This window comes from Anoplopoma fimbria, chromosome 13 (assembly GCF_027596085.1).
Source record: "Anoplopoma fimbria isolate UVic2021 breed Golden Eagle Sablefish chromosome 13, Afim_UVic_2022, whole genome shotgun sequence".
In the NCBI taxonomy this organism is placed as follows: Eukaryota; Metazoa; Chordata; class Actinopteri; order Perciformes; family Anoplopomatidae; genus Anoplopoma; species Anoplopoma fimbria.
Genome location: NC_072461.1, coordinates 4510688 through 4538617, shown reverse-complemented (window position 1 = coordinate 4538617; position 27930 = coordinate 4510688). Strand labels below are relative to the sequence as shown.

General features: G+C 43.1%; 1 protein-coding gene across 2 annotated transcripts; it reads left to right on the top strand.

The window, feature by feature from the left end:
• Positions 1-69: 69 nt before the first annotated feature.
• ebf2 (EBF transcription factor 2) lies at positions 70-26521 on the top strand. 2 transcript variants are annotated; one of them, XM_054610701.1, is made up of 16 exons: positions 70-203; positions 1922-2078; positions 3743-3806; positions 5252-5307; positions 5391-5464; positions 6826-6894; positions 21944-22025; positions 23533-23674; positions 24644-24774; positions 25000-25126; positions 25235-25323; positions 25422-25487; positions 25629-25803; positions 25899-26081; positions 26166-26335; positions 26516-26521. In XM_054610701.1, the coding sequence occupies exons 1-16, from the start codon at positions 70-72 to the stop codon at positions 26519-26521; spliced, it is 1725 nt and encodes a 574-aa protein (XP_054466676.1). The 2 variants fall into 2 exon arrangements, with proteins under 2 accessions (XP_054466676.1, XP_054466675.1); XM_054610700.1 differs by lacking the exon at positions 26516-26521 and having other exon boundaries at positions 26166-26359.
• The last annotated feature ends 1409 nt before the right edge of the window (positions 26522-27930 follow it).

Below are 27930 nucleotides of genomic sequence, written 5' to 3'. Positions count from 1 at the left end.
CTCAGTTTATATTTTTTTTTTTCTTAAGTTTAAAAAAAAGTGCACCGAAACGCGCAGGACGTGGCTTAAATGTTCGGGATCCAGGAGCATCTGATGCGAGAAGTGAGCGGATTAAAAGAGAGAAGTCTTGGAGAGGAGATGGATCCGATCCGGTCGTGGGTGCGTAATGTCGGGGTTGTGGATGCGAACGTAGCGGCGCAAAGGTAAAGTACAAAGACACCAAATCTACTGACATCAACCTCTCACCTGTCCGTATTTATTTTCAGAATCAGCATCAGCAGAACATAGTTTATAATGAGTGGATATCTATCATACGAGCATCCTTACAAACTACTTGTTGCAAAAGATGACATGTGCCCTCAACTCATAAAAGGTCTTTAGATATGATGTTAAAGCTACACTTTATATTGTACATGTGTTTTTTTTTTTAAGTTATAAGATGTTATGTGCACACAAGGGAGAAGGCCCCATATTGCCAAAACGTAAAACTAATAATGCATAATGCCACACACAAGGAGCAACTGATCAGATAATGTACTTTTGTGTAAAAAGTTAATTTACATACTTAGTTCACACAATTCAATTTGAGATAAATTCTGAGTAAAGCAGAATATGTTGTTCCCAAACCAGCTATTTTAGTTGATGCAGCTGGAACACACTCGGCCAAACACTTTATATATATATTTTTTTCTTTTAGTAGAAGTAAACATTTATTTTTTTATTGTTGGATGATTTTTGTTTTCTAAATTCCCAAAGATGTATAATCATCATCTTCATATTTCTGTAATATTTTTACCAGCACACACACACACACACACACACACACACACACACACACACACACACACACACACACACACACACACACACACACACACACACACACACACATCAGTGCTCTCCGAATGTGTCCAAAGTTTAAAAAACTGTATGAAGTCAGAAAAGCGGCTTCGGCGATTCCAAGAAAATAAAACAAATGAATATAGTATAACACACACATCTTTACAGCTATAGAATATGCATGTACATAGTAATTAGTAATTGATAAAACAATGAGGCTAACCGAACTGTATTTTTTTTTTTTTATATCATGCAGTTTTTATTGGAAGTTAAAATGTATCGTAATTATAAATAACTCGATTGTAATATTTTCTCCCCCCCAAAAAAGAAACAAACGAAAAAAAAAAACTTAGAATGGGCATTTTTTCCCCTCGGGCCTTTTTTTGTTCTAAATCGAAATGTTTGAGAACAAAAAAAAAAATCACGAAAGAACTACTAAAGTTTTGAGTTATCTGAATAGATTAAATCGCCAATTTTTTAGACATAGATTATGTAGAGAAAATCCCACCTGCACACGGCATATGCCTAAATATTAAAGTTATTTAAACTTCACCAGTCAGAAGTCTATTTACACTTATTGTCGGTATATTTTAAACCAATATGCTCCACTATCAGTCCTAAAGTCTAAAGTGTGGATTTTATCGTCTACTTTTCAGTTTTCAAGCTAAAACATAGTTTCAACAAGTTTTCCTTTCCTGTTCGTTTTCTTTGCCTTATTTTTGTAAAACCTAAGCAAAATGTCCTTCAAGTTTTGGGGAAAAAAATAATTATAAATTATCTGTATGTTTATTTTTATTTTTTTTACAAACTATTACTTTATATTGTATGGATAAACTGAAGGCCTTAACAATTGAAAAAAAATTAAGTGATTTTAAAAACAATTTCTCACAATTTATGGCATGCAGAGAAAAGTCTTTATTTTTTATTTATCTTTATTTAGATTAAAAACAAAATATTTTAAATGAATAATATGTTAGATGGTAATTTAATTAGAAATAACTTTATATGGATCAGTATTAGTTTATTATAACACACTGTGAATGTCTGTGGAGCTAACTGTCTCTTCCTCTTGTGTCCTCAGTGGAGTAGCCTTGTCAAGAGCTCATTTTGAGAAGCAGCCGCCCTCAAATCTCCGCAAGTCCAACTTCTTCCACTTTGTCCTGGCGCTCTATGACAGACACGGCCAACCTGTGGAGGTGGAGAGGACTGCCTTTGTGGACTTTGTTGAACATGACAAGGTGTGTTTGTGTTTCTGACACCTGTCTGTCTTAATGATTATTTGAATATGTCATCAATTCACAATCTTAACAGTTATTTCAGGGACATTTTTAACAACTAAAATCATTCATCTGGCGCAGTATCGTCTGAAAAACTTTGAATAACATATGTGTACTAGAATGTATTAGTACAATGCCGTATTTTAGCTTTAACCAGGTGCTAAACTTGATCCTCCACATCCCCAGTATATCGAACAGCTGATGGCTACATGTTTACACAAGCTCTACCCTCAATGAGCTGATGATGTGGGATTGAAAAAGAATATATAATGACTAATTAGCAGCTTGCCTCATTAGGAGGACATCACTACTTTTTAAAATGCAAATTATGCTTGCTCCTGTTAAGTTATACAGTGAACTAATCATCAAAGTCTCTTCTCCTTCATGCCCCCCCTCCATTACGCTATTGGGGGGGGCTGGATTCCTCAGGTTGAACAAGATCAAAATAAGGAAGGGTGCAGTGTTGAGACAGAGTTAGAAAGAGAATGCCTGGAGTGGGAGCCTTATGCCCAGTGTTGATGGATGTTTCTTCCTTGTGGTGAGGGGAGCCAGAGTCTCCTAAACAGGCAACAGATCTCCCCTGTGAGAGAGACAAGAGGACACCGTCCTGTCAGCTGATGTTCAGACATAGTTTTACTATGAATTTCATCGGCAGGGAGGGAGGGAGAGGGCGGGCGGCCGCCAGGACTGAAAGCTGCCAGTGTGCTCCCCTTTGTGCCACACAGGCCAACGTAGAGCAATATGACGGCAGTGGAGGAGTTCATTTTCTGCATGGTTAACCTGGCATCTGTTTTTTGCTTTGTAATTATGCAGAGGTAGACTGATGGCAAGGCAAACATAAATGTTACTCAGTGTATATTCACAAAACTCTCAATCTCGCTTTTGATATTTTGTTTGGAGCTTCTTCACAACTTATCTTCATGCATCCTAATTTCCCTCACTTCTTCTTACCTCCTCACAACTGTCTCCTCTTCCCAGTTTCTCTTCTCCTCCAACCTCCTCGTTCTCTCTCCTCCTCTCTGGCGCTCGTCTCTGTGATGCCAGCCTCCTGGGTTATTGGACCAGAGAGCATTCCTTTGAGACCACTTAGAAAGACCAGTAGAGGTAGAAGAAGAGAAAGAAAGAGGGGGAACAAGAGACAGAGAGGGGGGAGCGAAGGAAGAAGTGAGAAGCTAGTGGAGAGCCTGGGGGAGGGCGGGATAGTGGAAAGGAAGTTTTTCTGTCAAGGTCGACTGCTGCTCAGTCTCACATACAGTACTTTCCACACTTTGCACACACACATGCGCATATAACCATGCCTGTGCTACCTCAATGTGAGGAGGACCAATGCATTTGATCTTGAGGTTTTAGGAGTTTGCATCAGACATGATAGTTCAACCTCTACAAAGAACATCCGACTCAAGGTTAAGAGCTCAGCTCTTGAACACAGCGAAAGGTCCCACATGGGCTCTGAGCCTACAACCCTCTGATCTCGATGCTGCTGTCAGGGAAGGGCAAGCTGCAGGATTAGGAATGACTCGCTGTGCTCAACACGGCGTGGGGATGCTCAGCTGTACTTATCTGTGCCTCAACAGTGCTTAACTGCATGCCTTGCGTTTGCTCTGTGTGCCTTGTTTCTTTCCAAGGAGCAGACGGGAGAAAAGACAAACAACGGCACTCACTACAAGCTTCAGCTCCTCTACAGCAACGGTGAGTAGAGTCAGACACCAGTTCTCAGATTATGGGCTGATTCTTTGCCCTTTGAGGTGATTTGATCATCTAGACGTTGGCGTGGAGCCCTGCATGTAACAGGAGTTGAAAGAGGTCAGCGGTGACCACGGCGTGCTAACATGCCACACACCTTTCCACTTATAATCTTCCTCCACATCGTCTTCGTCTCCCCTCTCCGCTCTGAGCTCATAAATTACCTTCTTCTCATCGTCTAATCACTGAGGTTGTACAATTCAACGCTTCGTCTCTGCGAGGAGCCACTTATGGGCAAATGAACGGAGAAATGAGGTACATGTTGCCACCCCCTCTCCACCCCCTACCCCCTCTCACTCCCCAACTCCTCCAACCCCCCATGGTGCTTTCACATCAGATCGGGGATACACAGAGAAATTTGGTTCCCATGAGCCACTGCTGCCCCTACTCTGCCATCGCAGTGGCACCCATGGGAGAGAAGATAAAAGAAATGTTCCAGAGCAACCCCCTTATATACCCACCATACACACACGCACACACACACGTACATACAAGCACACCAAAAGCACTTCCTCTGCATCCCCTCCTCTCATCCCCTTCCCCCAAGCGATATCAAAGGCATCTCAATCGAGACTTTGATGAGAGGAACACATTTTGAAAGCGATACTCTCCAAAGTCCTTTTTAAAACAAAATCCTTGGGTAATGTGCTCTTTTCTCGAGAAGCAATTCATTACATGTCGTTTCCCTATTTTGTGTGATTTACAGCAGAGGTTTTGAAGCATCCAGAGGTTCAGCAGTTTCTGGAAATCTCACTCAGAGACATACATGAATATATATTAGCGAGAAGCGACATTCACTCTTCAATTAAACCCCTGAACTAGCTGGTCAGGTGCTATTTTACCTGTCACTCATGTAAACTTGGGAATAAATCAGAAGTTAACTGAGAACCAGCAAAAAAAAAGAACAGCTTGACAACTCATGAGAACGTGGCCGTAAATTTTGGCCTCAAAGCCGAACATGACTGATAATCATCAAACATCAAATAACTCTCAATCCCCTCAGAAACCATCAGAGAGAAAATAAGAACTGCACGCCAGTTGTATTCCTCCATGTTGCCTGGACAGAGTTCAATACTTTTTCTAAGAGCTTGTCCAGAGTTTGATATTAAAAAAAAGATTGATGCCATAAATCTTTCCATTTTATTTTGAGAATCCTCAGCACCATGTATGTTTTAGGGTTTTAAGAGTTTAAGAGCAGTTGCTTGATTTAAGGTCATGTAGTATTTTGTAATCAGGGTCGAGCCTTCAGCGTGATCTCTTTTCCCAGTTTCCATTTATCTAGAGGGCAAGAGATCATACATTCAGTTTCTTTCTTCAGTAAAATGTCCCTCATGCATCAAATGGCTTGTGTAAGTTATTTATAACAATCAATTTTTGCTTTCTTTTTGCAGGAGTTCGCACGGAGCAGGATCTTTATGCACGACTTATTGACTCTGTCACTAAACAGGTTGGTAAACTGTCAGTATTATAAGTTAGAGTTTAACTGGTTATACATGAGACTGAATCCTCCCTTTTTTTCCCTCCTCAAAGCCCATATCATATGAAGGACAAAACAAGAATCCAGAAATGTGCAGAGTTCTGCTCACACACGAGGTTATGTGCAGGTGAGTCTTACACACACAGACACACACACGCCCAGTCATTCAAACCTTCACCCACAGGGATGAAATCCAAATATCCATTACCCTCCGTCCTCCTTCCTTGTCTCAGTCAGTTTGAAATGTGGTTTTGGGATGACGCTCGGGGCTCCACTTTGTTTTTCTTCGCTGTGGTTAAACTATAAGTCTAGCCTGTCTGTCATCATCCTTGTTACGGTGGTAACCCCCTGCTGCTTTCTGCTGTAACACAGCATGTCCCCTTGCCAGCTCCTGTTTCTTTCCTGGAGCTCCTCACTCTCGGGCCTGGAGTTCTGCAGCTAGACCACAGCTGACAGCAGCTGACACACTTTTGGGGAACAATCTGTTTTTACCTCATCGAAATGTAACTCCAGCACTTCTGTTTAGCCAAGACATCACGTTTGAACTTTGTCAACATGTGATGACAAGAGAGCTGTTATAAAAGCGAGTTTTAAGAGTCCAATCATGACTTAGGGACCAGAAGGTTTTGGTAAAATAGGTGAACATGGGGTTATGGATGGAGAAGAAGCCGAAGAGAGCGGTCTGGAAGTGGGGCAGTGACCCAGGATTGGAGGGCAGCAGGGGGAAGGATGGGGGGCTGGGACATGGGGAGAGGGGCTAAGACAGAGTGGGCTTTGCCATTGTGTAGCCAGCAGATGCCCGAATGTGACTCACAGCTGGCTAATAACAGAGCCGAAGAGGCAGAGGGCAAGCGTCACAGCTGGGGAGTGAGGCCGTCTGACAGGGGGCGGAGGGGGCAGGGCAGGGCCAAGCTGGGACACGAGAGGGGTGAGGCGAGGTGTAGGGGTGGCAGATGGTTAGGGGTGGGGGCACTTTTGTTATGCAGTGAAGGGGACTTTGGGGAGGGGGGCTGGGTGGCCAGCAGGCTCCTCGGACAGGACTGCTGACGAATGGTAGAATGTTGTGGGACTGTGTGTGTGTGTGTGTGTGTGTGTGTGTGTGTGTGTGTGTGTGTGTGTGTGTGTGTGTGTGTGTGTGTGTGTGTGTGTGTGTGTGTGTGTGTGTGTGTGTGTGCGCAAGGAGGCCGTGTGGGGGTTGAGTTTGATTTCGAAATCAATGTGACAGATTGCCGGGCTGGCTTTTCACTTTTGAATGGTCTCTCACTGTTTGTAGGGTGTGTTGTTGTACCTTTTCTTCCTCTTTCATTCTTTTGTCTTCTCCTCCCCTCCCCTCTCATGCCTCCTTTGTGTGCTCCTGGATCTTGGCCCCGACTGCGGGGCAGAGCAGTCTGGCCCCGTGGATGTGGATGGGCCAGACAAATAATGGCTCCTCCTGTTTAATTTGTTTTTTTTCCTCCACTGACTTTTTCCTCTTTTCTGTCCACTCAGCCGCTGTTGTGAGAAGAAAAGTTGTGGCAACCGAAACGAGACGCCCTCTGACCCAGTCATCATTGACAGGTAATGAGATCAAACCACGTCCCACACAGTGTTCGCCACCTTCCACAAGCACCTCTTCATATTAAATGTTCAGGGTGCCCTTTCTTTGTATATATGCACCTACACACTCACAAAGACAGAGAGAGAGAGAGAGATTGCGGGTTAATGTGAAGTTTGTTGTGGTGAGATCTCACCAAGCAGCTGTTGCATTTACACAAACCAAGTGAGAGGAGTAGCTACATAGCAGAGTAAAAGCCCCAATTACAACACATTCATGTAGGGATATGTGGGCTGGATGTATGTAGACAGTGTTGTTAATGTTTGTGTGGGTATTTCAGGTATAAATATTAATATGTGCATGCCTGCATCACATATAAATACTAATATTTGCAACATAAAAAATAAGTGTTTCTGCCACATCAGTTTACACTGCATCAGTGCAAGGAGGTTGCAATATTCAGGATAAAATATGTGTCCATGTCTGCCCCCCATGTGTTTCTCTCTCTTCAGCTTCTGTTCTCTGTTGATCTATCTTCAGCCTGCTGGGATTTGTTTCAGTTTGGTCACTCATTACGTTTAACGGCCGACGTTGCACCTGAAACCTGCCAGAAGCGTAGATTTCTTTTTATTAGAAGCATGTGGATCTTCCACAGCGCCAGACAGCTTCCCATATGTGGTAAATGTTCACCCTGACAGCCAGTTATCAGGCTTAAAGGCGAGTGACCCCCTCAGTAATCAGCGTGTGCGAGGGCCTTCACGTCCGAGGGATTTTGGAGGTCTCTCGCTGTCTGCCTGGCATTAACCGGTGTGATGAATGCTCGTAAGCAGACCGCATGTGAAATACTTTCTCTGTGATGTCATCACAACCTTCATCTCCTCTCCCTCCTCTTCCCTCTCCTTTCCTCTCTCCTTCCCTGCAATCGTCTGTCTAGAAAACACTCACTTCATATACGTCAAGGACCCTTTTCTCTCCCCTCCTCAGTTCAAGCTGGCTGGCTGTTGACAGTGTGTCTCGAAGGATCTCTCTGCCGAAGATAGTTTTCATATAACGGAAAAAATCAGGCTGTTGTCTGTTGAATTTACCCAGAATACTTCTGGAACAGCTGCTTTTCCTATTTACTGTTGCACATTATCCTCCCAATAACCTCCTCCGCACCCCCTTTATACTTCCTCCTAACATTGATAAAACTCCTCAAAAATGTGTTTGTAAGCAGCTTGGCGGGGGCTGATGAAGCTAGTGTGTTACATATCTCTTTGTAACTTCTTGTGTGTGTGAAGGCTGGTGTGAGGCTGTAAGGGTTGATTTAAATGGAATCATTGACCTACTGTACTCTCTAATCACACTGGGCATATCCCGTCCTGATGGGGGCTTCTCTCTCTTGATTGGCCTTCAAAATCCTCTCCTCAGGGAGCAGCCTATTAGCAGCCAGTTAATTTCTGATAAGCCAATGGGATTTGTTTTCGTGGCCCTGTGCCCTTATATCCTACTTTATGTGCACTCTCTCTTTTAACTGCATGCATGTACACCACACACTGTATAAGTCAGAGGATTGACAGCTGTGCGTGTGTGTTCAGAGCATGTATAGGCTGTTTGTGTGCACACAGACGGATGTATATTTTCCTGTGTTTGGGTTTCCTTGCACGTTTATTTATGTATGTATATGGATGTATGTGCGATTGTCTATGTGTCTATGTGACCCCTACTTTGACCTTTATCCCCAGTCACTGCTTGGGTCTTAAATTATTCATGTGTGTGTGCAGCCTTTGTGCATTTGTGCATGTGTGTTCCTGAAGTTGTGTGTGTGTGTGTGTGTGTGTGTGTGTGTGTGTGTGTGTGTGTGTGTGTGTGTGTGTGTGTGTGTGTGTGTGTGTGTGTGTGTGTGTGTGTGTGTGTGTGTGTGGAGGAGACGGTCTGTTTCTGTGGCTCCAGTAATCAGCCTCCTGCTCCCAGCCCCAACACCTGTTCTCCAATTAACATGCAGCGTGCTGGGGCCCACTCGCTGCTATCGCCCAGCCACTGCTTTCTACTCTTTTTCTTCCTCCTTTTCTCTTTTTTTTTTTTTCACTTTCAGCCCCACGCTCCCTTCCTCGCCTCATATCTGTACTCCTGCACACCCCGCCCGCTCTTCTCCATTTGCACTCACATGCTCCTACTGTGCGCTTACTTCTTCACTCCCAATGCTTAGTTCCCCCGCTCCTCTTCTTTTCCCTTCACGTAGCCATCTCCTCCTCTCCCCCCCCTCCCTTTAGCCTGTCTAATTTTGCCATAATTAGGCGGTGTCATTAGGACACCTAGCCAAGCACAAGGGAGTTTGCAATTCCCCAAACAGCCCAAACCCCCTCTTTTCTAATCTCCTTTCCATATTGTTTCAGTTTTCTCTCCCCCTTCTCCTTCTGCTGCACCCCCCACCGCCTCCTCTTCCCCCTAATCCTGATTTGAGTGAAAAGAGAAAGAGGAGATCACAGCTGATCCGTAGGGAGGGGTGAAGGGATAGGGGTGGCGGGACCGAGGGATGAAGAGGGCAAGGGCAGTCTTTCACAAAGAGATGACTCTTAAGTTGCTGATGGGAGAGAATTATCTAATGCCCCGCTGCCTGCTGTGTCTAATAGTTTTACAATTGTCTAATCTTAACACCGGTGAACTGCAACACTCACAGGCCTGATGTGACTTTTCTGTTTGGAGAGTGTCTTATCTTTGACTGATGGACTGGCGTGTTCACTGATTTGTTTGATAATCAATCAATAGACGGATAGATCGATCGATTCCTCTCGGCTCATCACCATAAATCTTCACTAATTCAACAAACTCATGCAGTCGATGTTTTTGTTACTTTTTCTATTTGAGAACTTTATCGTATTTGGGCATGATATTTTGTAATTTGTGGCAGGTTGTATATTTTAACACTAGTGCTGAAACAATTAGTGGATCAATTGGTTAATTGTCAGACAATTCACTGACAACTATTTTAATAATCAATTTAATGTTAAGGTAATTTATCAAGCAAATAAAAGTTCCAGTTCAGACACAAAGTGAAAATATGCTGCATTTTCTCTGTGGTTTAACCCTTTCAATAATCAACTGGTAAATAATCAAATTAAAGTATGATATATAATCAGCCTAATATTTCCCCCCAAATCCTTTCATTACTTAGAGCTTCTCTCTTCTTAGAAGTATTAACCCAGCAGATCTGTTAATGGTGGCATTATTGCCTTACTGACCTCTGACCTCAGAGGAACTATATTGGTTCTGGGCCAAAGCTGGCCTCTGTATTTATGAGTGAACCATGGGTTTACAATGGAGACAAGCAGATGTCAGTATTAGTATGAGACTGTGCGGTTTTGATGAGAGGGGTCAGCGCTCAGTGTGAGTGTGTGCTTTTATATTTGGCTAGGAAGCTGAGATCAATAGTTGGTCATAAGTAGTGTGTGGAGGGATCCATCGAAAGGCAAGAGCCTTGTGAGTTGGGGGGGTTGGAGAGGGGCTGATCAATGGCAAGCACTATCTCACTAATTGATCGTGTTTCCAAGAGGTTTTTTTTTTAACAAGCCGGCGCTCAGAGAAAAGAAGAATAATCAATAGGAATTTCCCAATGTTGTCAATATGGCTCTTCCCTCCCCGAGACTCAAAATGAGCTCACAAAGACTAAACATACTTTTGCATATCAGCCTTCGATTTTTTGGTACTGAACTAAAAAACAAACCCTCCATCTGGAATGCACAAGCACCAAGGATTTTGTCCTCTTTTTTCAAACAGTTAATTTTGCTCTCTGAGGTGATCATTTTTAAACAATTATTAGTTGTCCTGGGCGATGGCTTGACTTCAGACGCTCGGCTGCAAGAGGAATCCATTATTCTTAATCTTAGGTTGTGGGTTTTATTGATCTGTTTGTAGTCTTGGTTCTAGTTATGTGCATGTACCAAAGCTTTGTTTTCAACTAGTCAGTGGAGAGTTTGGTTTTCAGTCCTTATCGCTGTGTAGAAGATAGCTTTAGTTTCCATTGCTGAATGTTTATCATTTATTATCTGTTAATTCATTTTGCTGATGTTAATTTTCAGAGCTATTTTTCCTGCAAGAAGACGTCCTCCAGTATGATAACGTACAGACACATGCTTATATATTCTCCGTAGATTCATTCATTCTTCTTTCATAGATTCTCTGTTCTGCAGTGCAGTAAAACAGTATGTCTTTTTTTATAGTTCTTTACGGATTAACACTGTCTGGACAGTTTGACAATAAACTATTCAGATATCATTTGTTGGTGTATGTAAATGTCTCTGGTGTCTCAGGGAGGCACCATCTGTTTCCATGGTAGTCCGTCCACCTGCTTGCGTCTGCATGTCTACAAACTAATTAAAAAAATAAGAGTATATGATGACGCGGACCACGTCCCTCTGAATGGTCTTTTTTCACTGCCTGTTCTTACAGCTGCTAACGGAGGGAAACGCCGGCCTCCTCATTCTTCAGCTCCAACCAAAAAGAAAATAGAGGCTTCAAGTCTTTGGGAAAAGAACATTAAACTATCAGCCAAAGAATAAATGCAGTAACATTTGTTGGACTGTGTCAGGGGTCAAATTCTTCCCCTTTCCCAGATGCATACTCATGCACTGCCGCCAAGTCGCCCTGTTAGGTCATCATATATGCACTTGAGAGTTTTATGTGTGAGACAACAATGTCATTTTAGGAGATTGTTTCTCATACTCCCAGTATAAGATTTTTTTTTAGCTTTAAAGTGAAACTCCTGCTGTAGCTTTTTCTGTTGATACTGGCACCCTATACCTGTACTCCCATTACCCTTTCTACCACATTTTCTTAAAGATGGCTTTTCCAAACTTCTTTCATCAGGTCCAAGTTCTGGGGGGCAGTGAACCATCCCTTCTTGTAGCCAAGAAATAAAGAAAATCCAGTTAAATGGATTTAAGTTTCTAATTTACCTTCTGTTTTTTTTATATGTATATTTTACTCTGAAACAGGATGTTTGATGATGATGATGTTGAGGGGCAAAAAATCAGCAAAGAAGACTTTATGTGAGAAGTAGTTGAGAAAGAGACGACTGTGGAGGTGGTGCTTTTTTATTTGAGTTTCTGGCCTTAGACAGAGCTGCAGATATTGTTGGCAAAGTTGCTGCAAACTGACACCTAATTAACCCCTTTCGTTGAACTGGATACAGCATTTTCTATGGAGAAACTACTGTATTCTCATTTACCGCAGTATCAAAAAACATTACATTAAAACCTATCCTATATTGAAGGATACTACATCTAGTGTCTTGGTTTACTCAGGGCAAGCCGGCAATCCATTTTTAACATTTGTGAGCAGTCACTTTACTTCATGATATACAAGTATTATTGTATAGCATTAACTGTGTTGCTAACCTGGAGCTTACTATACCTTTGACATTATGTTATATAGATTTAATGAATATATCCCAACAAAAAAGAAACAAATGTCTTATACTGAGGGTATTATACTGGATATTATACTGACTTAGGAGTTGTAGGTGACCTCAGGTGGTTTGAATTCCCTCCACAGACTGATCAGATTGTATTGTAGCTGGATTGCACTCACAGTCTGACACATCTCACTGATGCAGGTATTAATATGTGTATAAATTACCTGTGTGCCACACATACATACATGCACAGAGACAAAGTCAGACACACTGGGCCCTTCAGTCCGCTGTCACAGGTTTCTCCCTGGTGGGGTAGTACTGTCCAGTCCCTCCAGACCCCCTGTCAGCGAGCCCCTCAGGCAGGGGGCCAGGCAGCGTGGCGACAGGGCCCTGAGGCTCCAGTGCACACCGCCTCACACAGCGGAGCGGCACACAGGCTGGACCAGTGAGCAGCTGGCACAGGACCGCGGGGATGGCTCTTCCCTTGGGGCAATGCAAGAGGGGAGAATGACACAAAGACAGACAGGAAGAGACGATGCAATGTCTAGAATATCAAATTTACTGACAGGTACCGCTTCAAACAGAGAGATTCTCACTCAGAGTTAGACTGGTGGAAACGAGTTCATCGACCTTTTGTGGCGCTCGAGCTCTCTGCGAAGTGGTCTCATGTGAACTGGGAAGATCCGGGACTCAAATGTGCACAGGAAGTGTATAATGAGTAGTGGGTTATGAGCTGAGTTTGTGTTTGGTCACCTTTGCTCCGCTTCGGCCAGTGTTAGCTGTTGTGGCTTGAACCCTGACATGAGGAGTAGGCCTGGTTTGTTTTCTTTGAGAGAGCCTACAGAGGGGGCAGTCGGAAACAGAGAGCGGTGGAGAAATGTTTTGACAGGAAATGGGAATGGACTACCAATGGGCTAATGTGGAGGAACAGCAGGGGGACTTTTAGAGTGGGTGGGATGCAGTGGGGATGGGAGGGGGGCAAATTAGAAGTTTTGAGTTGCAGCTCAATGGCACTCTGAAAGGCCTCGCACTCTCAGAGTAGCTGGGGCAAACCCTCTCATTTGTCTGGCCACTAATAGGGTTCACCTTTGGTTGAGCGGTGTAGAGATTAAGTAGGAGCACTCAGAGGATCAGAAGGGGGCAGATTAGTGTGATTTAGAGGCACTTCAGATCGCAGGCAAGTGAGCGCTGTGTGGTTATGTGTGCGACATTTGTATTTGTGGGTTTATTTTTTATGTGAAATTCCTGCATTTGCCATTTATTTTGTAAGGGGATCTTGTAATCAGGATCTCATCTGTGTGTGTGTGTGTGTGTGTGTGTGTGTGTGTGTGTGTGTGTGTGTGTGTGTGTGTGTGTGTGTGTGTGTGTGTGTGTGTGTGTGTGTGTGTGTGTGTGTGTGTGTGTGTGGGTGGGGAGTCAGAGGCCAGTTAGCAGTGGTATTTAGGAACAAGGGCTGTTTTCTTTGGCTGGATGCTGCTGCTGTGGGTGGAGCTGTTAGGGTTTGTGTGTGTGATGGGGATCGGTCTGTAAAGTCTTAAATTTCACTAATGACTTAACAATGCCCCCTGGTGCTAGGCCGGCCCGCTAGCCACCTTGTTTGTTTGTTTGTCTATTTATCTGGATTCTGGACATGCTTTTTATCTCCCAGGAGTCAGATTTCTCTACAAATTCTCCACCCTTTCACTTTTTGAAAACATTTCCCAACACAAATATTTACACATCTGCAGTATATCTTAAATAAAATGTGATTAAGTATCCTTATTATGCTTGAGGCAATACTTATCCCTCCTGTGGGACACGAAAAAAAAGGCAAGGGTATTGTGTACATACAGTTTTCATACAATAGATCCACATTTTTAGCTTCTACATGCACTTTAAAAGCACCAGGCTAATAGAAGAAATATGGTACGGATGTCAGGATTGACTTATGCACTGAATTGCAGTCTATAAAGTTAAAGCAAAGCAGAAATCTTTGCTGGCTCTTTTGTGTTTTGCTGGCTAAATCATTAATGCAGCAGATGTTGTGTTCCCTCATCATAGAGGAAAAGTTAAAGGAAAACAGGAACAGCAATTGCATTGCCACTTTACTCTTTTGGATGCACGTATAAGCCTCTATGTGTGTGTGTGTGTGTGTGTAATGGTCCTGATGAATCTGTCAGGGCTGAGGGCAGGGGGTGATGTGACTGCTGACAGGCTCCCAGCAGGCATGCTGAGAGCCCCAACAGTCAGTGTGCCCTCCCTTCAGCCTCCCCACAACCCGGCTCCCTCTCCTCGGCTCCACACATTTGCTGTGTATTAGCCACGGACAGTAAATTACAGCACCCTGGACCTCTGAGTGATTCCATACCCATCTCTTCACACGTTCTTCCTCTCCTCCTGCAGCACCATTATCCAGCTCACCTTCTCTTGCGTCTGTCTATCTCCCTCCCTTTCTCTCATTTTGATCTGTTTTCCTCCCTCTGTCTGTCATATTCGTCCTGGCTCTTCTACTCCCTCAACCCTGTCAGATTTCTCTCCCCTTTCTGTCTTTCTCTCACTTCTGTTATACTTCTCATCCTCCGTTCTTCTATTGTGTCACGCTACACAGCGTTCCCTCCCTTACACATCCCCTCCGCTCCCCCTTTACTTTCTTACAAGCGAGTCCCTGTTGTCTAGGCTTCACAGGTTTCTCCACTGCTTCTCTTTCTCTCTCTTTCTCTCTCTCTCGTTCGTCCTCCTTCCTCCTATCCCTCTCTCCCGCGCTCTCCTTCCCTCCCTCTCTTTGCCCCCCCTCTCTTTCTGGAAACAGATGTTGTTTGTCAGATCTTATCATTACTGGCTAATTAAGAAGACATCTCTTCTCCTTCTGTTGTTGCTTCTCTCTCCTCTCCTCTCCCTCTTGGTGGCATCAATCCCAGATTCATTGTTCTTCTCCGAGAGAGGTTCAGGTCGAGCTTTGATGCTTTGATATACACATGTTATTGGTAAATCTGCTTAGTGGCTGATTGATTGAAAGCAAGATTAGTGTTGGTGTATTGTAGATGACCTTCTGGTATGTTTGAGAACTCTTCAGCTGTAGAGGGTTCTCCGTGTCTCCATGTGACAGTTGAGAGTATATTTTTGAATGCTTGTCCCTCAGGACACACCAAGCATGCTGGGAGAGGTGAAGCCACTGATGGGACTTCTATTCCCTGTCCTGGTTGTGAATTCATGTTCTCAAGACTCTGAATATCTATCCATATCCATCTATTTGGCAGGCTGACCGCAGTCCCGTGTGGCCAAGCTTTGTATGCAATCTTTGCTTGTGGCTGAGCTTGAGAGACGGAAACAGTAATTCATTTTAAATTGTTGAGATGCACATTTAGCAGCTTGCGAGAGGTTATGCAGTAAAACACTTTAACACCCAGGAGAAACCTCGTTGAAACACTCGAGTGCCTCTTGTGTACCCTTCCCATCATTCTGCTTTCCTCCCATCAGCCCTCTTTTCCACGCAGCTATGCCGTGCCTCAGTCACTTTTGCGGCGGCAAGCCTGAAGGTTTTACAGTGCTACCAAGCTCTATAAATCAGCACTAGTGGTTTAAATGTTTGCCTTTGTCACAGTTCTCAAGTTTAGAGGCGGGGTGGGCTGGGGCTGAGGTTGCAGGGGTGAAGCCAGCCTGGGAGGCAAAGGAGAGGAGGCCAGGAGGGGCACAGCCGACCCACCAGTCAAATTTATAAAGAGCTTCCTCCATGTGCTCTCTATCTGCGTGAAACTACCTGGAGTCGATTTACCAACCGATTCTCTTACCACTGATCAATAAGTTAGGGTTTTCGAATTAATTTTATATAGTGTAACTATTTTAGCTGAGTTTACTGATATGAAAACAATACTTCTTTACTTAAAAGAATGTAAGGTTTTCTACAAAATCTTTTTCTAATTTGTAAACTTCTGAACTTCTCAAATGGGGAATTTTGTCTACACACAAGCAGCCAGACAATGACTTTGCCTTAATAAAATACAAATTATTATCTAAATTAGTATTAATTTGAATGAGCAAACAAGACTATGATTGTGATATGGCTTTTGCTTCCAACCTTTCAAGTTTTCGATACGAAGTGCTGCAGTCGGTACCAAAGAGATGTGATGCTCAACCCTTCTGATCAGTTCAGTGGTATTTCTCCAGTGGGGGAAAGTAACTAAGTATATTTGGGGGTATTTTGTCTGTGGGGACTTGGCTTGGGAACCCATTCCCAGTTGGGACCAAGTAGTGTGGACTGGCAGCCGGAGAGGTGCCAGTTTGCCTCCTGGACACCCTCAGGAATCAATAAAGTATGTCCTACTCAACTACTAAATCATATACTTTCCACTCATTAAGGATGAGTACCTTTACTTGAGTAAAATATCTGTATAGTCTTCTCACCTGTGCATTGTACTTGGCTGTTTAGTGGTGCATGTCAGCATGTAATGGTGTTTAAATATATACAGGATAAGTATACTGATGTCACTGAGAGGCTATTAGACATCAGGGTAACGTGGCGACCAGTCATTTGCTAATGGGTAGACACTGAATAAAGGTTTCAACTGGAACAATCTTGTTAAAATCAGGAAAGCTACAGCTGTTTTATTGATGACTGTATGTTTGTATTACAAGCTGTCACAAAAAGGGAGAGGATACTAGCATGGAGTCTGTTTGGCTGTGAGATGTTTGCTGGTGAAAGGCGAGTGAAGCTGATGCCACAGATATCCCTGTATGTTTTAGGAGGAGGATGAGAGGAAAGAGGGGGGGTTGGACTGGGAGGCTGGTGTGAAAGGTCCTGTGGTGGTATGCGACAGAGGGGGTATCAGTTCGTGCAGGGTTCTCTGTGCCCCATTAGCAGTGTCAAAGGTCATGTGCCCCGGGTGTTAACCCTGGTGACCAGTCTAGCTTCCAGTCTGCCAGGGGACCGGGGTCCAGGGGTATTTATTACTATCCCTCCCCCACCCCCCGCTCAATCCCCCAAACACAGCTCTCCCAATAGAGGAAAACAAAACACCTCCATTCCTCCCCCCCAGCCTTTCCTTGGCCTGGGTATATGTACTAATTGGATGCATATCCATACACTGATGTGTGATGACCCTGGTCTGGTTTATCCAAATCCTAGCACATAGCCTGGAGCTGCAGCTAGTTTTTGCCCCTTTACTTTACAATTAAATATCAGCTTGCATGTGCAAAAATATGACATTTAGACATTTGATTTTAAGGCATCCTTTTTGCTAATGTGTACAATTTTGCACGATCAGTTGTGCACACACAGTTTCTTGCAAGTCGTTTTTTGTTTTTGTGTACATTCCTGTAAAAAAACGCATGAATGTGTGTGTGGTTTGTACAGCCAGCGTGTGACAAATGCATGCATACGCGCACGTATCTCGGCCTGCTGTATGAGTTAGTGCTCTCTGTGTGTGAGTGTGGCAGAGGAAGGCCCTCAGCATGTCAGTATGTTTTAATGCTTCACATCTGGTTTCCTAATTTTCCTCCCAGCCTCCCTGCCCTCCCCTTAGCTCCCCTCCGCCGCGATGTCAGGACACTGTTTTGTTTTTTCAGTGTTGAGGGGGTGTGGGGAGGTGGGGATGTCTGATGAGTGATGGCCCTGAATACAGGACATCAACATTCTCCATCTCTTCGTCTGTCTTTGCCTACCCTCTTCTCCACATTTCTGTTCCTTTATTGCTCCGCTCTCTCTGCTTATTTCTTACAATCAATAAGTATTGAAGCTTTAAAGAGGGGGTCAGATTTACATGGATGAAGATCATGAAGAAGAGCAGCACTTTTCTGCTGTCTCCACATCTTATCTTTGCCTATATGTCTGAGCAGCAGGGCGTCCATGTGTGCTGAGCAAAAATCATGACGATCTCCTCCTCCTCATTCTATTTACTTAAAGTTTATCCTCCAATATTTTTGTATTAAAGCATAAACGTGTCCTTTTTTTGTGCAGTAACCCAGGAAATGGGAAGCATTAGCCAAATCCCAGAAGAGAAGACAAGTAGAGAATGTTTTCTAGCTGTGCTGCTAACTAACTTGAACTTTGTGTTAAAGCCTTTTGCATCACATGCTTCAAGAGCCACTGCTACCCGTAAACCTTCGTTTACAATGAGCACTGAGGGCGATGTGTTTTATGTCTATGTGAAAAGGCAGTTTATGTCAACAGTGATTAGTGCTGATGAACGCCTATGAAAATTTGTGTTAGGGGTCCTGTGCGGCCTAGGTGCTCGTTGCATGATTAAGGCCATATGTAAAGCCCAATGTGTAGCGCTTATGTGTAACAGATGCCCAGATGGACGGAGAAATGTGAAACTGAGAGTCCACACTGAGGGGTGAGATATTTGCAAAAACTGCATCTCTGCTATTGTTTTTAGTGTTGTGACTTGCTGGTTGGTTGTTGAACTAGTTTTAGTAAAGCCTGTTGTCAACATTAGGATGGACGCCTCACGCTGGGAGGCCTGTGTTTAGTCTTGGGAACTGTAGCAGATGCAGACAAAAGGGATTTGAGGCCTTGACAGAGATGCAGAAGTGAAGACAGAATAGAAAAAGCAAATCCTTGTGGTGCCACAGTGGAAAATGATCCCAAGGTTTAAGACTTAGGTCTATGTTTTGTTTGTGTTTCGTGTCTTAAGTGTGTCTGTGGAGGGTAGACGTTGTGGAAGATAAAACTTGTTCTCCATTGCTTACCACAGTAAAGTCTGTTGAATTCAATTACCTCTTAAATTTGTCATTGAACAAAAATAATGGGGATTTGCTTATCAAACTTCGATATTTTGTCATATTTGTATGTAATCTAATGTCACAAGAAGATATACTTTTTCTGTAATAAGAGAAAATGTTTTAGCTTACAGTCTGTTCAGCTTTATTATTATCAGGGGTTGAAAACAACATAAGTACAGATTTATATGACAGTTTAAAAGTTATACATGTTTCCCATTAGCTTTATTTGCACTATATTACTCACTTAACAGTGTTTTAAACAAACAGAATCACCATTTGAATCCTGCTTTATGAAACAGAATATTCTGTGTATGTAAAGAACAAGGCACACATTAAATATAAACACACTTAAGCTAGTGGAGTTCTTTGAAAACAGCCTTTCTCTGCAATTTTCCTGTGACATGAAGATCACCTCCAATTCTTTGCATGTTCTCCTTATCTCTTCCCTCTGGACGGGGAGGTGTGTGGGTGTATTACATTACCAAAACAAAAACAAACAACAGCAATATTAAACTTTTGCAACCACAATAGAGGAGGGGATAAAAAACAGAGGGTCCTCGACTTCTTATTAATTATGCAAGATTAGTCTAATTATAATTCAGCAAATGAATGTGTGGCAGAAGGTGCGAGGCGACGGGGCTGGGAGATTTGCATGTTAAGTGGGCAGGGGGAAGCGGCTAATGCATGCTAATATATGCGTCAATGTCTCGCTTTAATTTCAGCATTTGCAGCTGTGTGCGTCCGAACTGAGGGGGGTGAAAAGTTGACTCAATGGGTTTTTTAGGAGGGGGGCAAAGGTGGGGGTGTCGGTGTATTAGGTTGTGCATGCATGCATGTGAATGTGTAGTTCTGTGTGTGTGTGAGGCATCTGGTGTCATACAAACAGGGAATGATGAGAAGAAGTCAACAAACAAGGTCAAGAACCCTCAAAAAGTGCACAAAGCCTGAGATGGATGTCGACAACCTCTCAATTAGGGTTTGTGATATCGCTATCTGAGGCGTCCCTGCAAGTTTTATCATGTCAGTCAGTCAAATGAATGATGACTGCTGGTTAGATGATCATTAAGTAGCTGACACGCAAGTGGCAGGAAAACGATTGTGGCTAAAACCTCAGCCTGATCATGGACATGGGTATTAAAACCAAAAATGGGGCCCCAGTGCTGACTTACCTCCTTATACATGACAGCTATAGCCTTTAAAAATGAGCCATAATGTAGGAATCACTGGCCAGGCTAAAACATACATAGAGCATAACCCTCAAAGAGGCAGTAAAATGAAACAGAGCACTTTTGATCATGGTCTCTTTTCAGAGGCAGGAAACGAACTGTATAACTTTCCTTGTGTAATGTACTCTACATATTGTGATATTAAATCAAGTTAAACTGATACTGTCATGATGTCCAGCAAGCACATGTAAAAAAGGGACTGATGAGGGGAGAAATGGAAGAAGGAAATGGGAGAGGCACAACAGTTCACTTTTACATGTTTCCAACTAAAAGGGAGGTCCAGCCCAGCTTTGAGGTTGGAGGTCCGAGCTCTCTGATAAATTCTAACCACCCTCTGCCAACAACAATATTGATTGTCCTCCGACGAAATAGCTCAAATCAAGAAATATTGGACACACTGTTGGAACTGAGAGCCAGTTTCAAGCCAGATCCTGTTCGCAAGGGAGAAAGCTGGAGCGAGTGATGGAAGAATAGCGAGTTAAAGCTGACAGAAATAGAGAGAGAGATTAGTATTCGATGGGAGGGTTCAGGGCTGTGGGGCCAATATGAAGTTCCTCTCCAAACAACCGCTCTCTATTAAGATGACTTATTTTTGCAGAGAGCACAGTGTGGGTGGCATTGGGGCGATCCAATGTAGCCCCAAAACCTCTGCCTCCCTCGGCAGCATTTTTCTTCAGCACTGTTGTTGTTTGTTTAATTGGAACACTAATGGATGTGTTTTATATTGGCAAGACAGAGTGGTGTTCTCTGCAAAGTGAAGTGGACATCTGGTTTGAGGGCAATATATTTGCCAATTGCCATAATTCTATCACGATGCTGTATCACTTCCAGGCTCATTTTTCTTTTCTTTTGCTTCAACACACATCTTCTGCCGAAAGAGATTTGTGTGGATCTTCTCAGCCTCGTCTGCACCTGCCTTCTTTATATATACTTTCCTGCATCTCACCTTGCCAAGTCTCCCTTCTCGCTGTATTTCAGTGATGGAATGTGTTCTTGTTGTTGCCTTCTCTTTCCCATCGCTGTCTTTGCCTCTCAGCATGGGGACTTTGGGATTGCGGCAGAGCTGCGTTGCTATGGCAGCGGGCTGTGTTTCCGAACTGTGTACACCTGGGATTTGGAGTCTCTCTCTCCGAAGTCTCCCTCTCTCCTATTTATTCCACCTTCTCTCTCAGGTTTTCTTTGGTGTAGCAGAGGCTATCAGCATCCTGCTCTCTCTCAGCTTCTCTCAGTCTCCACAGCCTATCACCCTCAAAAGTACACTCACATACATAATGAGACACATATACTTGAAAACAAAATTCATGTCCATACCAGTGACTGTGCCTCCATCACTACCTCCCTCTTTCCACCTCCTCATTTCACTGCCTCTGTAGTTGTCTCTACATCGTTCCCTCTCCATTCCCATGTGGGGGTTCAAATACGGCATTGCGGGATACCACAGTCCCCGGGTCCCCCGGCATACATCACTGTCTCCGGTTTACTTTGAAACACAGCAGCACGTTTCACTGGACTGTGCTTCAGATTCTCATCACTTGATTTAAAGTGTAATAACATTGACTTTAATACTGAGCTAAACAGCTGGGATTGATGTCAGAGCTGTAATCATATAGACACGCACACACCATACATAAGACCTGTCTCTGAAAAATAATTAATGTCTTCTTTGACTGCCAGTGTGGCACGCAATCACAATGCTTTCATGTGATTTCTTTGTTACTGATGTACAAACATGTGTCCTCTTATTTACCTTTGCAGGTTTTTCTTGAAGTTTTTCCTAAAATGTAACCAGAATTGTCTGAAGACAGCGGGAAACCCGAGGGACATGAGGAGATTTCAGGTACGAAAAGACGGGGGGGAAATGCATGCGTGTGCTTGTGTGTGAGTGAGAAGTTGGAGTGTGGTGACGAGTTGGACTGAATATAGGAATTAAATTATGTTAAAAAATATATTTTACAGTCTGCAAAACATACCCCCTTCATGCCCCTCCATCTTAGTAGATGGAGACTTAATAATCAATTTCTTGCCTCTTCTAAGTGAAGTTTATGTCACAAACTCTGGCATAGTAAAGCTGTTGAAAATGGAAGACATAGAGGAGGGAGTAAGAGGTGAAAGTCAAAAATCAATAAGAAGTCAGAGAGATGGAAAGACAAACAAAAGGAGTTAGATATGTGGGAGACTCGGTCGTTGGGGTGCAGGAAATAGGTTGAGGTGTTTCAGGAAGTTGTCAAGAATTGAGTGATTGGCTCCAGATGGAGGAGGTCATGCTCCATGACCCAGGAAGTGGTCACAGGGGACACTCCCGCCCCACTTCCTCTGCCGTCTTTCAGCACCAGCGGCCCCTGTCTGGCATTCTCCTTCTCCCTGCAAACCCTACGTCCCTTCCCCTTGTTCGTGCTCCCTCTGTCTTCCACCATGTTTGCTTTAACTCCTGCGATGTGACACATGCTGAGAAGTTATGAGCACACAGGCGCACCAAGACTCTCATCTCTGGGTTAAAAGGTGATCAGAGCTGGACAGGAGTCTGCTGCTTGATCGATAATTTACAGTTATTTTCCTTTAGGTTCCGCTCCCTTTCCACCGCCTATAGCACATATGCTTTTTCTCCCTTTCTTTCTCATGTTCCTTCACCTGCAAAATTATTGCCATGTGTTTATTTCGAAAGGATTGCAAGGTTTTTTCTTTGCTGTCAGATTTTCTTAAAATGCACATAGTTTTCTATTAAATTGAAACTGACTTTTCTCACAGACCCATTCACTTTAACTCTCAAAAACATGTCCTTAAAAACACACCCAAACTCATAATCACTTTCAGAAATAGTATCACATCATCAACACTCATAAATATCCAGAAAGAAAAACCTCCAGTATCCTCTCATTAATTATAAGTGTGTCATCCATGGGAGGCAGATGTGGAAAGGGACACACACATGCTGCGGCCAGAAAATCAAATTAGGCCCACTATATATCATCCACTGTTTTAACGGCCAGCAAAAATGGAAGATCTGGTCCATATGTTTGGTGTCATTGAAGAATCAGGAGGAGACAGCGATGAGCCTGCTGCATGCTGTATGAATCAAAAAGTTAGACTAGAGGCAGTGGGGAGGCCATATGGAGACCTGATGGAGGAGTGGAGAGGTGTATGAGCAGTGTCATCACCAGAGTGCAGACATATCATGAAGATCCCAGGGATGTCACATTACCTATTGAGAAATATTACTATCACCTGTATGCTCAAACAGATTGTCGCTCAGGGACTTTGCTGCTGTAACCGGAGATTGTGACTTGCAGCGTGCTGTCTGAGTTGCGCACACACACTCATGTATCTTCCTCCTCTTTTTCTCTCAGGTGGTCTTGTCCAGCACTGTGAGTGTAGACGGCCACGTCCTAGCAGTGTCTGACAACATGTTCGTCCACAACAACTCAAAACACGGCCGGAGGGCCCGCAGACTGGAGCCAGGCGAGTCCGTCGAGAATTCTATGGAATATGGTGAGACGCTGACACTGATCACACTACAATGTTACACCCCATTTATCATTTTTTATATATTTTTATTACATGTCTACTTCATCATTCACACTCAAAAACATACTGTAACAGCAGGTACTTGAGTTTCTTAATGTCCATTTATAATCACCGTGATACATCAAACATAACCAGTGGTGCTACTGAGGTTATTAACTGAGCTAATTAGAGCATTAATTAAGGCACTTGGCTCACATAAAGCAGAGACAATAAAAATATTTTCTTAAATTTAAACATGAAGTAGTGAATGTAATATAGGTTTCCAGTCAACAAATCACATTTATCTCTAAACTCAAGTAAGCCTATCTGCATTATTTGTACTTCATTTTATAATGAGATGTTATTTTTTAAGTAGTCTCAACATTAAACTACCCGTAACACATTTATGTATCAATATCATAATCTAATAATAATTCAACCCTAACAGGGTCTATTTCCTGCATGTTAGTTCTTTAACTTTAAGTACATTTTGCTTATAGTACTTCCATATCTTTACTTAAATAAGCTTTAAGTGCAGGACCAAGTTTCTTTACACTGTTGTATCGCTACTTTTACTTAATTAAAGGAACTGAATACTTTTTCCACCACTGTGCCTGTGTACTCTGTACACTATGTTTCACTGGACCTTTTTTTAATTCTAAATGATCGCGGGTCATGTGATTTTTTTAACTACATCTGACATGGATCTAAAACTCTGTTCTTCATGCAGTTTGTGGTGTTATTCAAGGATAACAGGCACATATAGAGAATTAAATAGCCATGAATTTTTTTTAAGTAAGCTTTTTAGCTCTGGCCTAAACAAAAACTGTAGAGCACTTTCAACACATTCCCCCTGAAACAGATTTGAATAATGCTCTATCCACTCTTCTTTAAACTGGTGTACATCTTGAACTTAATTCCTCAGTGTAACTCATGCTTTTCCCTTCTGTCCAGCCACCCCGTGTATCAAAGCCATCAGTCCCAGTGAGGGCTGGACCACCGGCGGGGCGATGGTCATCGTCATCGGGGAGAACTTCTTTGACGGCCTGCAGGTGGTGTTTGGTAGCATGCTGGTGTGGAGTGAGGTAGGAATTGTCTCCAAAACATCTCACTAATGATGGTACAGTCTGAAGCATATTTTGAAATGATATATATAGCATATGGCTTGTCTCATTATTTAGAAGATTTATGGGCAGTCTACACAAATTAATCTTTCCACAGTATTGTGTTAGCCTAAATATTTACAAGGCATGTGTGGGGGGGGGTAATATGTTGCTGCCTTTTGACACGATTTCCGTCTTGTTCCTCAGCTGATCACGCCACACGCTATCCGTGTCCAGACGCCTCCTCGACACATCCCCGGTGTGGTGGAGGTCACACTGTCTTATAAATCGAAACAATTCTGCAAGGGAGCGCCTGGGCGCTTCATCTACACAGGTATTTATACAAAACACTGTGTGCTTTGTTTAGACTTCACTATGGTTTAAGGGTTTTTAAGCATCAGATTTGATTTTCAATACATGTTTCTCTTTTATTATATTTCAGCCCTAAATGAGCCAACTATAGACTACGGTTTCCAGCGCCTTCAAAAGGTTGTTCCTCGACATCCTGGTGACCCAGAGAAACTAGCCAAGGTTAGAGACTCCTAAATTAAAAGACTGCATCATGATGTATTTTCAAGGAACTGTGCATGCTACACTCTCAAGATATTAATAAATTCTGTTCTTTGCAGGAGATCCTTCTAAAGAGAGCAGCAGATCTTGTGGAGGCCCTCTATGGAAATCCACACAGTAATCAGGTAAACAGCAGCAGCTTTGGTCCAATATCCCAAATATTTTAAATGACAAATTGGTTTACTATATAAAACATACAGATATTTAAAAGACTACACCAGTGATTTGCACCGTTGCTTATTTCTGTGTCATTGTATCTCCTGTAGGACATGCTGCTGAAACGTGCGGCGGACATCGCAGAGGCGCTCTACAGTGTTCCCCGTCCTCACAGTCAGCTGCAGGCTCTGCCTAGCTCACCAGCCCACGGCAGTGTCATGGGCCTGGGCTCATATCCTTCTCAGTTGGGCGTCAGCATCGGGGAGCATGGACAGAGCAGCCAAGGTGAGCAGAATAAGACATAAACCATTTATTACTTTAGTTTCTTTTTCCCAATAATGAAGCTAAGAACTGACCCAACCTTTTCATTGTTACTTCAGGTTACATTAGAAATTCCAGCAGTTTGTCTCCAAGGGGATACCCATCAGCCTCTACTCCCCAGCAGTCAAGCTACGGCGGCGGCGGAGGGATGACTGGAGGCTATGGGACAGTTCCCATGACCAGTCTAGGAGTACCTGGCTCTCCTGGTTTCAGCAGTGCCTCCCCAACAGGCTCTCCCTACAGTAAGACCTTATAATGACCTATATATCTTGAGTCCGCTATGATATTCAGACTTGAGACTCATTGTTGCTCTCTCTATTCCACAGTTATGCCCTCCAGCCCCACTATACCAGGGAGCTCCAGCTCTTCATCGTCTCTCTTGCCTTTCTCCTCCTTCCCGTCTGCTGCTAAACAGAAGAGTGCTTTTGCTCCCGTCCTCAGGCCCCAGGGCTCTCCCTCCCCTGCCTGCCCCGCCTCAGGGGGAACAGCTTCAGAGGTAGCCATCCAAGTCACTATCTGACCCCCCTGTCTGAGCTCACGAATGCAGTCTAACCCCCCTGTACTAACCGCTCGAAAGCTTTGACTGAACAAGACAGAAAGAAAAGTTGCTGGATGTACAATAATGCAAGACCTGATTGATTAGAATCATAGATTTTGTATATTTTTTTCTCTCCAGCGATGACGGGCCTGGTTGTTCCCCCGATGTAGCAAAGCACCCGTCCCAATCTACCCCAGACCTCTGCTTCACTTAGCCCATCTTTTGGCATTAAGAGGGAAGGGAGAACGGAAAATGTATCACTAGCGACCATGTTGTTTAACTTTGCCTCCAGAGCCCCCCGCCCCGCCATTTCTTAGTCCTTTTTTCATCCAGGTGGATGAAAAGGATTGGGTACCATAACGTCCAAAGAACAGCCATCTACTTAAGAGGCAAAGCACATTACTTCACCCACAACTACAGACAGACAAAGCTCCTTAGCTAACTGCAGCAGACTGGACCAGGTATCGCTGTGTGTGTTTCATGAAGCGTCTGCATTTTTAAAGGAAACAAAAGGAAAACTCCAGCTTCAAAAGCATCTGTTTTTACCTCTGGCCTGCTATCACATGCAGTATCTGATTCTTCCAACAACCTGCCTAAACCTCGGCCAAGATGGACAACTCTGATATACCATTGCAGCTCTAGAGCAGGGTGCTATTTGTCCGTGTATGGACACCTTGAATGGCATGAGTATACACTGTCTGTGAGTTAGCTAGAGTTTTTTTTTGTAGAAGATTTTTTGAAGACAATTTACATTCCAGAAAAATAGACCCTTTATTTTTTTTTTCTGATCTCTACGGTTTTACAAGGGAGTACTCTTTGTCTCAAGGGTTATTACTAAAGGAATTCATATATTGATTTATTTAAGAACAAGCAATTTAACTTATTATAGGTAGTTTAGGGTATAATATAAACGTGTTTTTATAAAGTGGTCCTTTTCCAACTGTTAATGAAATGAAGTTATCTCAACAATTGCTAATTAATTTGCTAAGTGATCATAGGGAATACATTTTTTTGAGTTGAGAAGATAAACTCCGGCATACTTTGGAATAAAACGTCCCCAGTTTTCAGGTTCTTGCATAACGAAACCGTAATGTTATGCCTGCCTCTAAAGAAGGTTAATTGTCCTTGTGTAAAGGAAAAATGTTAGTTAGCCTTATCCTTTTTAATTTCACTTATAATGCATGCTTTGTCACACCAACGCCCTGATATTATGTATGACTATAAGATTTTACAGTTTCATTTTAAATGTCTCAACCCAATACAGGTCTCTAGTCACTATGCAGTACAGTAAATGAAAGCATAAAACTGCTCAATTGAAAAGAACGGGGCGTATTAGGTGTCCATGAACCCATATCATGCTGTTCTTGCTCATTGATTTGTGTCATCACAACACAAACTTCATTCTCAGGACGTGAAAACAGAGGACACAAAGAGTAGATGACATTTGCAAATTTGTTTGAGTTTGGTTAATTTTATTTATTTAAAAAAAATATTAGCAATTAAATATTATGTTTTTTTGAAGCCATCGTCCATTGAAACGGTACAAAAAATGG